The sequence below is a fragment of the Perognathus longimembris genome, chromosome 1 (assembly GCF_023159225.1).
Source record: "Perognathus longimembris pacificus isolate PPM17 chromosome 1, ASM2315922v1, whole genome shotgun sequence".
In the NCBI taxonomy this organism is placed as follows: domain Eukaryota; kingdom Metazoa; phylum Chordata; class Mammalia; order Rodentia; family Heteromyidae; genus Perognathus; species Perognathus longimembris.
The window spans coordinates 155959778-155975844 of NC_063161.1; the positions used below are offsets into that span (position 1 = coordinate 155959778).

A 16067-nucleotide genomic window follows, 5' to 3' on the forward strand; every position below is an offset into this window, starting at 1 on the left:
AACAAACGAAACAATTCTTGCTAAAATAGAAAAACCAAGGGCTGGGGCTGAGAATGTGGCTTAGCGGTAGAGTGCCTAGCATGCATGAAGCCCTGGGTTCCATTCCTTAGTACCACATAAACAGAAAAAGGCAGAAATGGTGCTATAGTTCAAAAAAAGCTCAGGGACAGTGCCGAGGCCCTGAGTTCAAGCCCCAGGACTGGCACAAAACAAACAAAACAGGGGCTATTCAGAGCATCCTTCCAAACCAGCCTCTTGATTAGACAAGAGGTCAGGGTCTGAGTAGTAAGTGGGGAAGGGACAAGAGCTGGATGTTCATCAAGTTGACGGCATTTTGTTTATAAAAGGGAGGCAGGTGGGTGTGGGTAGCCATTCTGGCAAAAATATGTGCACACTCAGGGACAGGAATAGGAGTCGGTGGCTCAGAAGGCTGACAAATGCCACCTGCCTGTTGCTGGCCTTGCTGGCATGTCCTGTCTTATGCCTCTCTGCTTACCCCACTGGCTGAGTTACAATGGATATGGTCTCATTGCCCTATTTCTTAGAACCTTCCTTCACCCACCGCAGGCTCTAGTCCGACTGTTGAAAGGAGGCCCTGTGCATTGGGAAAAGGAGCGAGCAGACGACTGGAAAGAATTGATAAGTGCCGTGATAACAATTTACAATTTAAGCATGGGATACTGTAGAAGTACAAAGTGGACTAAGCTAATAACAATCAGTTGACTTCGATAGGTCAAACCATGCAAGCATACCAGCTAGGATTTGGCTGCTTGGTGTGTGTTGGGGTCTTTAATGTTCGTAATGACCCTCGCCAACGGCGGGGGCTGGGGCTGGCGTCACTAGAACCCACTAGATGAGGACTCAAGGGTCAGGATCACCCGTGCAGTCCCACGAAGGCGGAGGGACGGCGCCCCACCGGGGCCCGCAGCACCAGAGCCTCCAGTCGCAGCGGGCTTTTCGGCCGTCCGGGATGTGGAAGGCGTGGCGGCTGGCGTGGGGGGCGCGAGGGGCGGGCGGGGAGCGCTCAGGGATCCGCCCTCCAGCGCGCAGCCCGGGGAGGCCTGCTGGAGGCCGACCTTCCACACGCCCTGCGGCTCTCAGAAGACACAGCTGGGGAAGCAAAGCGGTGGGGCGGTGCCAAGCTGGGCCCTTGGTCAGCGGTCCAAGCCGGGCAGGAACTTCAAATTGGACCTGGGAAGGCTGTTACGGCTGCTGGGAGTAGAGGGCGGGAACTCAGGACTAAGCCCACGTGCTCCGCCCGCGACCCTCATTGGCTGACGTTGGATTGAGAGGGCGGCTCCAAAACAATCCCCGCCCTCCACCCTCAATGGCTGGCTCAGTTCCGAGGCAGCCTTCTGGCCCCGCCTCCGGGCTCGCACCGCACTCCGAATGGGCGGTTTTGCTCCGGGCCAGGGTGCAAGCCCCGCCCCCGCACAAAGCTCCGCCCACTCTCATCATGGGACTCTGGGTCTTAGGGGCGGGTTTAATACGCCTCGCCAACCGGCTGTGCTTCCATTGGTCTATTCTGACTTGAGGGGCGGGTTCCAGCGCAGAGCTCAACCCCGCCTACGCTTTCATTGGCTCCTACGGCACACTCAGCAGTCCTAATCCCGCCCCAGCACCGCCCATTGGCTCGACCCACTGGAGGAGCTGGAGAGGCAGCCCACTCCCAAGCAGTGGCGGTTCAGGCGTCCGAGTCGGCCGGACGTGTGTGGGGCGCCGACATGACGCCTGACGACCCGGAGGAGACGCAGCCGCTCCTGAGGCCTGCGGACCGCAGGTGAGTGGCAGGGGGTCGCGGCCCGGGACGCAGCCGCGCCGGCCCGCCCGCAGGGCCCGGCGGCTTCGCTCACTCCCCCGCCCCGCCCTACCCTCGCAGCGCCCCCCGCAGCCGCCGGGGCTTCCTCGCCGCCTTCGCCGCTGCCCTGGGCCCCCTCAGCTTCGGCTTCGCGCTGGGCTACAGCTCCCCGGCCATCCCGAGCCTGCGGCGCGCCGCGGCCCCGGCCCCGCGCCTCGACGACGAGGCAGCCTCCTGGTTCGGGGTGAGACCCTTCAGCCCACGGTCTTCCTGGGACAAACCCCCCCTAAGCCCACCCCTCCGACGGGCGCCGCCACCCTTCTCCTACCCTCCGCCCCTCGCCGGGACCTCCCTTTCTCCCGAGGCCGTGGGGCGGAGGGCCGAGGCCCCCTCCTCACCCGCCCCGCCCTGCCCCCAGGCCATCGTGACCCTGGGCGCCGCGGCCGGGGGCGTGCTGGGCGGCTGGCTCCTAGACCACGCCGGGCGCAAGCTGAGCCTCCTGCTCTGCACTGTGCCCTTCGTCGTCGGATTTGCCATCATCACCGGCGCCCAGGATGTGTCGATGCTGCTCGGGGGTCGCCTGCTCACCGGCCTGGCCTGTGGTGTCGCCTCGCTGGTGGCCCCGGTGAGTGTCTCCCCAGCTGGGCCTCCTCGGTGTTGGCTGAACCCAGATAGTGGCATTATCTCCCCAAGCCTCACCAGGCCCCTGGAAGGCACCTGTTAGGACCTCCGCTTTCCAGATTAAAACTAAGCCTCAGGGGGCTGGAAATATGGCCTAGTGGTAGAGGGCTTGTCTCGTGTATATGAAGGCCTGGGTTCAAATCCTCAGCCCCACATATATAGAAAAAGCCAAAAAGGGTGCTTTGGATCAAGTGGTAGAGTGCTAGCCTTGAGCAAAAGAAGCCAGCGATAGTGGTTAGGCCCCAGGTCCCAAGCCCCAGAACTGGCAAAAAAAAAAACACACACACAAAAAACCCTAAGCCTCAGAAAAGTATTGCCATGCTCCTGAGTCTTAGTGATGTTCTTTATAGCAATTCAACTGAGTAAGGCATGCAACCAAAGCACTGTTAACAGGCACTAGTAGCTCAAAGCCTAGCTAACTCAGGAGGCTGAGGTCTAAGGATCTTGGTTCCAAGCCAGCCCAGGCAGGAAAGGCAGGAAAGTCCTGAGAGTCATCACCAATTAACTACCAGAAAACCAGAAGTGGTGCTGTGGCTCCAAGTGGTAGAGCATTAGCCTTAAGCAAAAAGAGCTCAGGGATAGCACCCAGACTCTGAGTTCAGACTCTACTACCAAAGGTGGGGGCGAGAAGCATTGTTGATGGGCACTGGTGGCTCACACCTGTAACCTGTAATCTTAGCTACTCGGGAAGTTGAGATCTAAGGATCAAGGTTTGAAGATAGCCTGGACAAGAAGTTCTATGAGACTCTCATCCCCAGCTAATTACCAAAAAGCCAGAAGTGGCGCTGTGGCACAAGTGGTAGAGTGCCAGCCTTGAGCAAAAAAGCTAAGGGACAGCACCCAGACCTTGCACGGTATTGCTGTCAGCCATCAGGACATTACTCCAGCCCAGTACTGTCCCACTGAAGTGTGCCTCTTTTACTCTACCTGCATGCTGCATGCTCACTTTGTGGCTTAAATTCTCCAATCTTCAGGTCACTGACCATCTCCACTTAGAAGGAGAATCCTGTTTGTCGCTGGGGCAAAGGCTGCTCATGACCCAGTGATACTATACTGCAATCCCCCATGTTCGGGTCTCATACCTGGACACAGTGTGTCTCCGAGCCTCCCCTGTAAAATAGGGATCATATTACTCACTGTCAGGGTGAGCCTTTGTACCCAAAACCTATGACACGGTCTGTGGCCCCCAGCATCTGAAATTACTGGATAACTAGACAACTACTGCTGGCCCCAGGCTAGGAGGGCCTCCCACACAGCCATCCCCTTCCTGGAGGTTGAAGCAGCTCCTCGGGGTGCTCCCTGAGTGCCGGGCTAGATTTACCTCCCCTGGTGCGGGGATGCTAAGCTTACTCCCTTATCAGGGCTCCCCTTTTCACCCTCTCCCCTGGACGCCCGACCAGCAGGCAGCCACGGTGGAGCAAGGGACACGGGCAAGCCTAAAGTGCACGCGGCCGAACGAGATCCTCTTTTCCTCCCTCCTTACCCACCAAGGAAGCCAGGCGCACACGGATCTCGGAGACGCTTCGGAGAGCAATCTGGTTTATTCGGGAGGGGCTCACAGTAATATAATGATGATGACGAGGATTGAGCATGAGCTGGCGATAGGCTGGCGAGCTTGTCCATCCAAGAGCAGCTCCCAAGGACCTCCCTCATGGGCTAACGTCACTTCCCATAGTACCACCCTCTGGGCAAAGCCCGTGAAAAGGGAGCACACGTGCTGACGCAAGGTGGGGGATGGTCTCAAAGTTACCCCTTCTGGTTCCGGACCCAGAAGGAGATAGGTGTGGCTCATTTCCACACTGCCCCAGGGCTGGGGGAAGGGTGGCGTCTCGGGAGCGCTCTCATCCAACACCTGAGTATCTTTGGAAACTTCCATTCATTTCTCCTGTATCTGCTAGGAGGCAGAGCCGTGAGGAAGCTAGAGAGTTTGTTTTCAGGGTGGTTGTTGTTTGTACTAAGCAGAAGCACCTGTCTTGGTCATGGCATCAGGTGTCAGTGACGTCACGGTGGCCCCTGATTCCAAAGCATTGGAGCTGCAGTGGCAGCCCCAGGTAGTGGCTGAGATGAGGAGCTCCTGTGCTTCAGGGCAGGGTAGTGTGTGCCTGTCGTCCCAGCTACAAGGGAAACTAAATAGCACGGCATTGCTCAGGCCAGCAGGACACACAGAAGAGCCTATTGTGAAAATAACAGCCTAAAAGTGTTGGGGGCATGGCTAAGGTGGAAGAGCATCTGCCTAGCATACCCTGGGCCATGAGTGTAACCCCAGTATCACCCAAAAAGAACTCCCGGATCCCAACTACCATTTTGTATTACTTGCCGGCAGGTCTATATCTCAGAGATCGCCTACCCCGCCGTCCGGGGGCTGCTTGGCTCCTGTGTGCAGCTGATGGTCGTCATCGGCATCCTCATGGCCTACCTGGCAGGTAGAGTTTGCAGCCTCTCTTGATCCCTGCTAACGTCTCTCTGACCACTGCGTAGATGTGGAAACTGAGGTCCCACAAGCTGATAGCCATGACCTGGGGATGTGTGGGAGAGCTGGCAAAGATCATGGCCCTGTCTTCTCAGAAGCAGTCCCCACCAGTAGTGTGGGGAGGGCCAGCTGGTCAGCCTAGAGGATTCTGAGGGTTCTGCAAGCATGTTCCTCCGGGCGCTTGAAGCACTAAGCCAGCCCCTTACTCGGCGTGCTGCAAAGTGCCACATGAAGTAGACTGGCTCCTGGGACCCTGTGGAGAGGGGAGGGGGGGGAGGGCTCCCCCCCGCCCCCAGGGAAGCTTCAGGAGGAAAGGTGTTCTCTTAGGAATGAGAGGAAAGAGGGCAAGCTGACAGTCCTGCTAGCTGCTGTGTGACCCTGGCCAGTCCCTCTGCCCTTGAGCTCTTAGCAAGGCGGACTAGGTGACACTGGCACGTGTCTGACAGCAGATCTCCCATGAGAACTAGTAAGGGGTGGCTTGAGAATGACACGTCCCTGGCAGCCAGTGATCTGGCCCAGGGTACAGTAGGCCATTTCCATTCTTTCCCCGAGCTTTTTTGCTCAGGCTAGCACTCTACCACTTGAGCATAGCTCCACTTCCAGCTTTTTGGAGGGTAGTTAATTGGAGATAAGAGCTTCATGGACTTTCCTTCACAGACTGGCTTGAAATCACAGTCCTCAGGCCTCAGTCTCCTGAGTACCTAGAATTACAGGCATAAGCTACTAGTACTTGGCCTGTTTTTTTGTGTTAATAAATCTGGCTATATGACCCAGGTTAGGCTTGAACTCTCAATCCTCCTATCTCCCTCCACCTTCCAAGTGCTGGATTTACAGGCATACACATGCACCACTATACCTATACCAGCAGCAACTCCCCCACCCCCACCCCCAATGCTGGGGATTCACCCCAGGACCTTGTGCATGCTAGGCAAACACCCTCCACTTGAGCTACCCCAGCCTTCAGTCCAGAAATCTTACTGGCAGGAGCTTTGCAGTAAGCCAGAGCTCCCTCTGGTTTAGGGCTGAAGACTCAGGCGTCACTCACCCCCAGACTCGACTTCTGGCTCTTTCAGTGATCAGCTTCTGTGAGTTCTGTTCCACTAGTGTGGGTTATCTCTGAGACCCCAAAGCAACATGGTGACACCTTTGCTTCACACCAGGGCAGTAACGCCTCCAGAGCCAGGCTTTGCTACAGCAAACAGAACATGTATCTTGCACGGCTACCATCCCCACACAAGACCACATGGCTGCTATCGAGCCGTTTTCCACTGGGAATGGGGGATAAGTAAGGCTTGATGCTTAGGAAAAATTCAAACTTTGAGAGGTAGAGTCCTAACCTCAGTAATTCCTGGGCCCTTTGGCTTTGTATTAGTTTAGATAACTCTGCACTGCTCTTCTCCCTATATCTTCCAAATGCCATTTCCAATTAATATCATTTGTATACTGATCAATCTTCAAGAAGTATCAGAGGCGAGAGCATGTTGAGTGGAAAGTCTCCCCACTCTGTCAGCCCGGCCTGCTTCGCGCTGCACCTGTGTGAGGGTTGCCTCTGTACACAGTGGGGCCGTGTCAGCCCATGGCCACCCACAAGCCACCACCTCACTCTTTTGTTCTGTGGCTGCTTACAGTCTTCTGTCACTTAACACAGGAACACATTAGGAGGCAGTTTTGTCACTTTGTGAACATACCAGAGAATGCTTTCAAAGACTAAAATGTCTGGGTCAATCACCAGACATGACCTCTTGATACAACTAAGAGATGGCGATGACTCTGGACGTGGTGGGACGTGCCTCTAGTCCCAGCTACTTGGGAAGCAGAAACAGGAGGATCTTGAGTTCTACACCATTGCAAAGTAGTGAGATCCTATCTCAGAAACAAAAGGGCTAGGATCTTGGCTCAAATGGTAGAGGCCTTGGGTTCAATCTCCAGTACAGGGAAGGCGAAAGACATGGTGACTCAAGCCTGTGATCACAGCTACTGGGGAGGCGAAGGCAAAAGTTCCAGTGACGGCCTTTCAATCAACAAGCCAGGCACAGCAGGAAACATTTGTATTCCCACTAAATGGGAGGTGAAAGAAGAATCTCAGACTAGGCCAGCTTGGGGAAAAAAGTGAGATCCCACCTGAAAAAGAAACCAAGTAAAAAAGGACTAGAGGAATGATTCAAGTGGTAGAGCACTTGCCTAACAAATGTGAGATCCTGAGTTCAAAACCCTAATACCTCAAAGAAAAAAAAAAAAAAAAAGAGGGACATGGTAAACACAAGGTGTGTGGCAAACTTCTTATAGAAGGACCTTTTTCTTGTAGGTAGCACACTCCAAAATGCTTTTCTAAGTCATGGTATAACAAATACAGAAACCGAGCAAGCATTTTATACCATAATTTGTACCTGCTATGCTTCTCTTTGACGGGCAGTGCAGTAGCGTGTTTACACCAACATCACCACAAATGGGTAATGCATTGTGATCACCAGGCCGTGAGAATTTTCCAGCTCTGTTACGTTCTTGAGGCCACATCATGTACACAGCCTGCCATTGCCAGAAGCCAGAACTGTAATTGGCTGAATAGAAGAAACACCGTGATGTGTATGCTGAGGTGCACACTGCGGTAGCCGCCCTGTGATGCCTCCTAGAACGAGGATGTCAGTATCATTAACCAGTGTGGAGAAGCCGGGGCAGAGGTAGCGAGTCCCTGGGAATGGCAAGAGTTTAAGCTGGCTTGTCCTGACCCTGACCTCTGCCCCTCCAGGCTGGGTTCTGGAGTGGCGCTGGCTGGCCGTGCTGGGCTGCGTGCCGCCCTCCCTCATGCTGCTGCTCATGTGCTGCATGCCCGAGACTCCCCGCTTCCTCCTCACTCAGCACAAGCGCCAGGAGGCCATGGCTGCCCTGCAGTTCCTGTGGGGCTCCGAGCAGGGCTGGGAAGAGCCCCCAGCGGGGGCTGAGCACCAGGTGAGCGGCGGGACGGAGGTGGCGTGCCTGGCCCGTGGCAGGGGCTTTCCTCCCACTGGTCCTCAGAGGGCCAGTGCTGTCCTGTTGGCAGGCGGGGGCCACAGGAGCCCTAAGCAGGGCGCTGGCCTCAAGTCACTGGGAAAGCCTGAGCCTTGATCTGCAGGGAAAATAGAGATGCAGAGCAGAATGGGATATTAGGGTAGGGAGACAGGTAAGATCCTAAGATTTACAGATAGATTGCCACGTTCCAATTGTGTGGCCTTCCCCTGTGTAAAACGGGAGACGTCTCATGGTGGTGCTAAGGACTGAGTTCGGAGGCCTGGGAAAGGTGCCAGCCACTGCCAGGCCAAGACCATTATTGAGTGTATTGAAGCCGGTTGAGACTCAGGGAACAGAATATTCTTTCTTGAATTTGTGGCTTCCTAACCAGTCAGAAAGAGCCTGGGGGGGGGGGGTTACAGCCCAACTTACCACACAAATTGGGAGGCTACCAGGATATGGGGGGGGAGGCAGGGACAGGAAGGTGAGGCCCACTCTTCCTCAGTGGGCTCAGAGTGGACCCTCGGGACAGGGCAGAAGCATTGAAGGCCCATCTCCATCAAGCAGGGCTTCCAGCTCGCCCTGCTCCGACACCCTGGCATCTACAAGCCCCTCCTCATCGGTGTTTCACTCATGGCCTTCCAGCAGCTGTCAGGGGTCAATGCTGTCATGTTCTATGCAGAGACAATCTTTGAGAAGGCCAAGTTCAAGGTAAGAGGCCTTTGCCCAGTCTGCCTCACTCAGACATCACCTGATGAGCCTGCGCCATCACCCAGTGCAGGACTGGCGAGTGAGATCTGCTTCTGGCTCACTGGCCTTCCCCACGCGCCCCCCCAGGACAGCAGCCTGGCCTCCGTCACTGTGGGTGTCATCCAGGTGCTGTTCACCGCCGTGGCGGCCCTCATCATGGACAGAGCAGGACGGAGGCTGCTCCTGACCTTGTCAGGTAAGGCTTGGGGTGAGGGTCAACCCGGTGCTTACGGGCCGCTCCAGACCAGGCCTTTACCAAGGCCACCGGCTGCAAGAAGACAGCAGAGCACCAATGAGGACAAAGCTAGCGGACCAGTGAGGCTGTGACTGCCAGCGAGTGCTTCACCAAGCTCAGGTTCTCCAGCCAGCCCAGCACAAAGGAAAATGAAGGGTTAAGGAGGCAGTGTGACCTAGAAGCTGTGGATTGCCCTCTCTGAGCCTCAATTTTCCCCTCCATGAATGGGGACAGAGCAGCACCTCCCTCAGACCTGCTGGACAGATCCAGATTGATCTGCCTGAGGGACACTCGGGACTCTTGCTTTGGCTGCACACCTTGGTGCCAACTAGGTGCAGGCCGACCCTGCTAAGGCCGCTGTGGGGTGTGAATCTGCACCTGCTCCAGCAGGTCGGGAGGGTTACTTGGGAACTGCCCAGAGCTTACTGAGGTCTGAGGTCCAAGGCAGGGTGGTCAGATGCTATCCAGCCAGGGCTCTCGGAGCCACGTGCCACGTGCTCGGCTGGCCTCTCCCGGTGTGCTCGGGCTGCCCCTCAGCCCCTGTGCAGCCGCACAGCCCCCGGCTCACCCCACCCCTGCCTGCAGGTGCAGTCATGGTGTTCAGCGCAAGCGCCTTCGGCACCTACTTCAAGCTGACCCAAGATAGTCCCGGCAACTCGTCCCATGTGGACCTCCTGGCACCTGGGTCTGCGCAGCCTGTCGATCCCAGCGTGGGGCTGGCCTGGTTGGCTGTGGGCAGCATGTGCCTCTTCATTGCTGGTGAGAGGAGGGCCCGGGGGTGGGGGAAGGCTGGCCCTGTGGCCCCTCAACTCTTGGCACCACCCCTATATCCCATGGAGCCCAACCTCTGTGTGCCCTGACCACGTGCTAGGCAGAGAGCTGAGCCCTTCTCTGACAACCTATCAACAGGTCCCGTCTTTGTTTTGTTTTGTTTTTTGCCAGTCCTGGGGCTTGAACTCAGGGCCTGAGCACTGTCCCTGGCTTCTTTTTGCTCAAGGATAGCACTCTACCACTTGAGCCACAGCGCCACTTCCAGCTTTTTCTATGTATGTGGTGCTGAGGAATCGAACCCAAGGCTTCATGTATACGTGGCGAGCACTCTACCACTAGGCCACATTCCCAGCCCCAAGCCCTCGTCTTTGTTCCACCTTTCAGAGACCAAACCTGATGCCTTAGGCAGGCAGGGGCTGAACCAAGGCCTCCCAGCAGTAACCTCCGAGCTGGCAGGGGCCCCCAGGCTGGAAGCTGGGTCTCCCTTGTGCCGTGGCTAGTCCAGGAGCCCAGCTGCTGCGGGCTTTGACACTGTCTTGCTCACACAGGCTTTGCAGTGGGCTGGGGGCCCATCCCCTGGCTTCTCATGTCCGAGATCTTCCCCCTGCACGTCAAGGGTGTGGCTACTGGCGTTTGCGTTCTCACCAACTGGCTCATGGCCTTCCTGGTGACAAAAGAGTTCGGCAGCCTCATGGTAAGTGCAGGTCCAAGCCTCTCCCCTCCTCCCGCAGCCAAGAGAAGCACTTTTGCTGTACTAGACTCTGGGTCCATGGGAGCCCTGCTATGCCAGGGACCTGTCCTCTGGTCACGGGTGAGGATGACCAATGTGCTCCGGCAGGCAGGGAGCCCAGGCTGTGACCTCTAGAGCCTTCTCAGGCTGTCTCGGTGTGTGTGTGGGGGGGGGGGTCAGTGTGTCTGTCCTCCCCAGCTAGGAACATCCGGAACCAGTGCCAGGAGCCCACAGTCTGTATAAGGAGAGCCAACAGGCCTGGGCAAACCACACCCTGGCCACTTTCTTGTTGTGTGACCTTGGGATTGTGCTTACCTTCTCTGAATCAGGTTTGTTGGCTGAAAATGGAGGAGTAGCAATACCTTCCTCTTCCAGCTGAGAGGAGCATTCAGTGTTTCACTACCCTCTCATGGCAGGTTGACACAGATGTGACACGGCTGGCTTCCCAGCCACCAGAGAGCTTCCGGAGCAGATAAAGCAAGCCACTTGTTTAGTCGTGCGTTCCCTCCAGGTCTCCTGGCCTGTGGGAGGTATTGGAGGCTGAGGTGGAGAATCTTGGTTTCTGGCAAGGCAGGAAGCGGTGGGCAGTAGTGGGAAGACGGGCGGAGACACAGGAGGAAGGTCAGTGAGCAGCAAGGCTGCCAGCCGGCCTGGAACCTGCTCAGCAGGGCTTCCCCCGAGTTCACTGGAGAGGCCAGGGTGGGCCTGGAGTGGGAAATGTAAGAGACGGACCACATGGGAGGGAGGGAAAGAGCCCAAATGGAGGTGACAAAGGGGCCTAATAGTGACCTAGGTGTGCCCTCTCCAAGAAGCCAAGAGTAAGGAGAGGCGGGCTCACGGGGGGCCAGAGGTCTAGTAGCTGAGAACAGGTCTGGCTCTGGCAGTGTGGAAGGTAGACTGATGGAAGGGGCTCGCTGCCCTCCCTGTGCCAGCCAGCGTCCCTGAGCGGCAGCTGCCGGCACACCCGCAGCCCTCCACTGCCACAGAGAACCTGCTGGGTTGGGAACGTGGAGGGGGGGTGGTGTCTGCAGGCCCTGGGTTCCCAGGAGCAGAAGCCAAGCTTTCACTTGACAGTACATTGCCACGAGCCTCAGTTTCCCCAGCCACACATCACCACTGGGCAGGCCTCAGCCCACGCAGATGGACTGGACACTGGGTGGATATATCCTCCACTGAGAATGGGGGAGAGGAGATCGGTCTGGTCCCAGCAGGGTGGGCTAGGGTCTGGTGCTACCCTGGTCCTGTGGAACCTCCTAACCCTGCCATACCCACATGTGGCCTTTGCTTTCCGCAGGAGGTCCTCCGGCCTTATGGAGCCTTCTGGCTTGCCTCTGCCTTTTGTATCTTCAGTGTCCTCTTCACTTTGTTCTGTGTCCCTGAAACCAAAGGAAAGACTCTGGAACAAATCACAGCCCATTTTGAGGGGCGATGACAGCCCTTCCTATGTGTGATGCCTCCACTGGAGGGCGTTGGGCTGTGGCTGTGAGTTGGGCCTCCGCATGAGCCTGGGCTGGAACCCGGGGCCACAATCCCTTGAGCCCAATTCCTGCCCAGCTGTCACAGCCCAGACACCCAGGCTGAGTGCCTCACCTGCCTCGGGGTCCCGTCTCTGCTGCTGCCCTGCGCAGTCGGAACATCTGGGAAGGGCTCCGCAGTGCTGCGCGGCCCTCTGTACGCGTTTCCTTCATGACACGAGAGCTGCCGAGGAGGAAGCAGGGGCTCTGCCTCCTGCCTTCCGGCTGGAGATGCTTTTGGAAGCTGGCTCCCAGGCACTTGCGTGGTCTTCTCACATTCTGACATTATGAGGAAGGGATTTTATTTGCAAAATAAAGATTTGGCTTAGAAATCAGGTCATGACCTCTTTGTGGAGCCCACAGGCCCTCCTGCACCCTGCCCAGCGTCTGGGAGTCCACACCCCCCATGCCAGCCATGCTTACTCTTGGCACTGGCAGGTCATGGCTGGTTCTCTTGGGCTCACTTTCCTAGGCCATTAGCCATCAATGCCTGTTGAGTTTCTAAAAAGAAAAGGCCTCTTTCTACTTAAGGGAGGTAGAAGTCTTCTAAAATTTTATTAATGCATGTTTACTGTAAAAAGTTAGGACACATTACCATGCATTGTTTTTATAGCAGTTAACCATCTGTAAGGCACTGCCCTAAGCATTTTACAAGTAATCGTTAATTTATTCAGATACAGAATAAAATATTCACAGCTTCTCAGAAATAAAAGATTATCATTCCATCTTAAAAGATCTCCCGTGAGGGGCTGGGAACATGGCCTAGTGGCAAGAGTGCTTGCCTTGTATACATGAAACCCCTGGGATCGATTCCCCAGCACCACATATATAGAAAATGGCCAGAAGTGGCGCTGTGGCTCAAGTGGCAGAGTGCTAGCCTTGAGCAAAAAGAAGCCAGGGACAGTGCTCAGGCCCTGAGTCCAAGCCCCAGGACTAGCAAAAAAAAAAATCTCTCCTGACACCCCCCCCCCCCTTGTACTATATTGTATATTAAAAGGAACACCAGATTTGGAGTTGCCTTAATCATGGTAATATTCAATTGTTATTTCCTGCTGTTTCTCATTGCCTTCCCCCCCCCCACCCCCCGTAAGATCTCATCTGTGGCTGGAATGTGGCCTAGTGGTAGAATGCTTGCCTTGCATGCATGAATCGATGGGTTGGATTCCTCAGAAAAAAGCCGGAAGTGGCCCTGCAGCTCAAGTGGCAGAGTGCTAGCCTTGAGCAAAAAGAAGCCAAGGACAGTGCTCATCAGGCCCTGAGTCAGAGATCTGGGACCTGTGGGGTGGGGGGGGGGGGGGGAATGGGCCACAGGGGGAAGCCATCAGCAGTGAATGGGACAGGAATAGCAGAAAAAGGCCCTGGGACCCTGACAGTTTCTGCATTTCAAGTAATCCATTCTTTGCTGAGGCAAGCATGCCTTATGCAGTCTAGACTGGCTTTAAACTCAAAACCCTGCCTCCGCCTCCTGAGTGCTAGAACTGCAGGCATAGGCAACCCCACCCCAGCCATCCCTACAGATGGAACATTGATCCCTCCGAGCAGTCCGTGCCTGCACCATGAGCACCGTTCCCAGGATGCTTTCCAGGGCCTCCTGGGCTTATTCTGCACACCAGAAAATGTGCAAAACAGCAGGGTGGCAAAAGGGTCCTGAGGATGAGGACGCTCACCGAAGGCCCCTGGGAGGCACCTCAGTCAAACCCACCCGCCAAAGAGAAAAAACGCTTCGGCAGGGAAGAGACTTGTGGGAAGTGTAGTCCTGGAGGGAGGCAGGACACAGGCACCACCAGCCCCATCCCACCCCACGCGGCGCCAGGAGGCATGGCTTGTCTTCAGCAGCCGTGGAAGTGTCTTCACCCGCACAGTGCCGTACAGGGCTTGGCAGCTGTCCTCGGTTGGGCAGGAGGGCCAGGCCTGAGGGGACGGGCTTCTAAGGACTGTCTGGTCCCCAAGCATTCAGCTTGGCCCCGCAGGCCCGTGTGCAGCGACACCCTATGCGAAAGTGAGTGGTGAAGACCCAGCTCCTTGTTCCAGCTCGCCCCCTAGTGCTGAGTGAGGAATTCTGGGATCCAGAGCCCTCAGGCCTGTCAGACTATCTACTGTTCAAGCTGTCTGATCCATCAAGGCAGGGGTGGGGGGGTGGTCCAGGGAATCCATGGAATCCCAAATTGACCCTAGCTGTTACCTATGTAGCCATACTCTGGAACTCTGGGGCCTGGGCACTGTCGCTTAGCTTTTGTTGGCTGAAGGCTAGCACTCTACCACTTGAGTCACTGCACCACTTCGGCCTTTTTCTGTGTATTTGGTGCTGAGGAATTGAACCCAGGGCTTCGTGCATGCTAGGCAAGCACTCTACCTCATTACTCATTTGAGCTCTTCAGCTCAAGATTAGGGCCTTAAGCCACAGCACCACTTCTAGCCTTTTCACTGTATGTGATGCTGAGGAATTAAGCCGAGCTTCATGAATGCTAGGCAAGCACTCTTCCCACTAAGCCATACTTTTGTAATTAGGTATTGCAAACCTTATAGACCATGCCTGTTTCTCCTTACAAATGATGTAACTCGTCTTGGCTTTTGCTTAATTTGAAATAAAACCTTAATAACATGGGACCACCACGCCCAGCTAGAATTAACCATCTTTCAAAACCCACTAGATTTTATATTCAGCACTGGCCACTTCTTTTGCCTGGGGCTTTAACTCAGGGCCTGAGCACTGTCCCTGGCTTCTTTTTCCTCAAGGGTAGCACTCTGCCACTTGAGCCACAGCACCACTTCTGGCCATTTTCCGTATATGTGGTGCTGGGGAATTGAGGCCATATCCCCAGCAGAGGGTTAGAACCCACTGCTCCTCTGGCAGCTTGTGAAGGTGGCAGGAGCCACTGGCAGCAAACACCTCTTCCCCTACCAACTCAGGGAACGTGGGAGAGCACTTACCCAGAATGCAGACTTAACCTATCAGCAGCACACCAGAGCACCAGCCTCAGAAAACTCCTGGGAGAAGCCTTACAAACCCAGCAAATGTAGGAAAGCAGAGCTTATCCAGACTACACACTGGCTGTCATCTCCTCAGTTCTGTTAATGGAGGATCTCCAGAGTAGCTACTCGCCAGTTTTTTGTGGGGCTTGCTCTTTAGCTCAAAGTTAGTGCTCTACCACTTGAGCCAAAGCCACACCCAGTTTCCTGGTGTTTATAGAGGTTTCATGGAGTTACCTGTCCTGACTGGCTTTGAACCATGATCCTCCCATCTGGGCCTCCTGAATACCTAGGACTATAGCATGAGCTGTTAGTGCCCAGCTTTGGCATTCTCTTAAACACAGCACAGTTCCAAGCTCAACACTCCTCTCAGCACCCTCAATGTTATCTGAAATCCAACTTTATTCCACCGTAGTTACCCAGACTGCACCATGTACTTTAGAAACCTTTATTAAAGTGGCTAAACTTCACCCCTCTAAAAAACTAGAAATTGTAGCACCACCATTACCTCCAGCACATGAGACCAACACTAGATCCTATCTAAAGCAGAGGGCTGATGCTCTGAAAAAAAAAAAAAAAGACCTAGAGTTGAGTTTGTATATAGTGCCGCACCAGTACTAACAGACTCTACACCAAAAGGTCCCATCTCCTATGGTGAGAGGCCAGTGAGTGCAGTGAACTGTACAAATGATCCGGCGTTCCTTTTAGGAGATGCAGATTTAAGACTGATAGCCTCCTTCTGGCAATGGGTGCACCACCACGCACACACACTGTGCCCTGACTCTCCAGAGATCGGTAGACTCCACCGCTGGGGGGCAGGGGGCTTCCTGGGCAGTTTGGTATATGTCCACCTTGCAAGGGCAGTGCCTTTCCCCCTCCCCATTTTCTCCGGCCATAGGGCTCGAACTCAGCCTGGGTACTGTTCCTAAGCCTCTCTGTGCTCAAGGCTGGTGCCCTATCATCTGAGCCAGAGCCACTTTCAGCCTCTTTTGCCCAGCTGGCTGGCTTGAAACCCCCATCCTCAGATCTCAGCCTCCTGAGTAGCTAGGATTACAGGAGCCAGTGGCTGGCTCTCGTTTTAAAATCAAACATTTTACAAAACTATTATGTGCTGTCAGAAGTGGGATTCAGTGCACTCCATTTCCAAGTACTTGTTCATTAAG

General features: G+C 55.3%; 1 protein-coding gene across 3 annotated transcripts; it reads left to right on the forward strand.

Moving 5' to 3' along the window:
* The first annotated feature begins 1643 nt into the window (after nucleotides 1-1643).
* Slc2a8 (solute carrier family 2 member 8) lies at nucleotides 1644-12292 on the forward strand. Of its 3 annotated transcripts, none has more exons than XM_048343255.1 (10): nucleotides 1644-1780; nucleotides 1880-2042; nucleotides 2217-2423; nucleotides 4803-4902; nucleotides 7696-7895; nucleotides 8499-8645; nucleotides 8772-8880; nucleotides 9505-9678; nucleotides 10239-10384; nucleotides 11715-12292. In XM_048343255.1, exons 1-10 carry the CDS (start codon nucleotides 1725-1727, stop codon nucleotides 11850-11852), a joined length of 1440 nt encoding a protein of 479 aa, XP_048199212.1. In that variant the 5' UTR covers nucleotides 1644-1724; the 3' UTR covers nucleotides 11853-12292. The 3 variants fall into 3 exon arrangements, with proteins under 3 accessions (XP_048199212.1, XP_048199222.1, XP_048199229.1); XM_048343265.1 differs by having other exon boundaries at nucleotides 8502-8645; XM_048343272.1 differs by lacking the exon at nucleotides 10239-10384 and having other exon boundaries at nucleotides 8502-8645; nucleotides 11715-11800.
* The last annotated feature ends 3775 nt before the right edge of the window (nucleotides 12293-16067 follow it).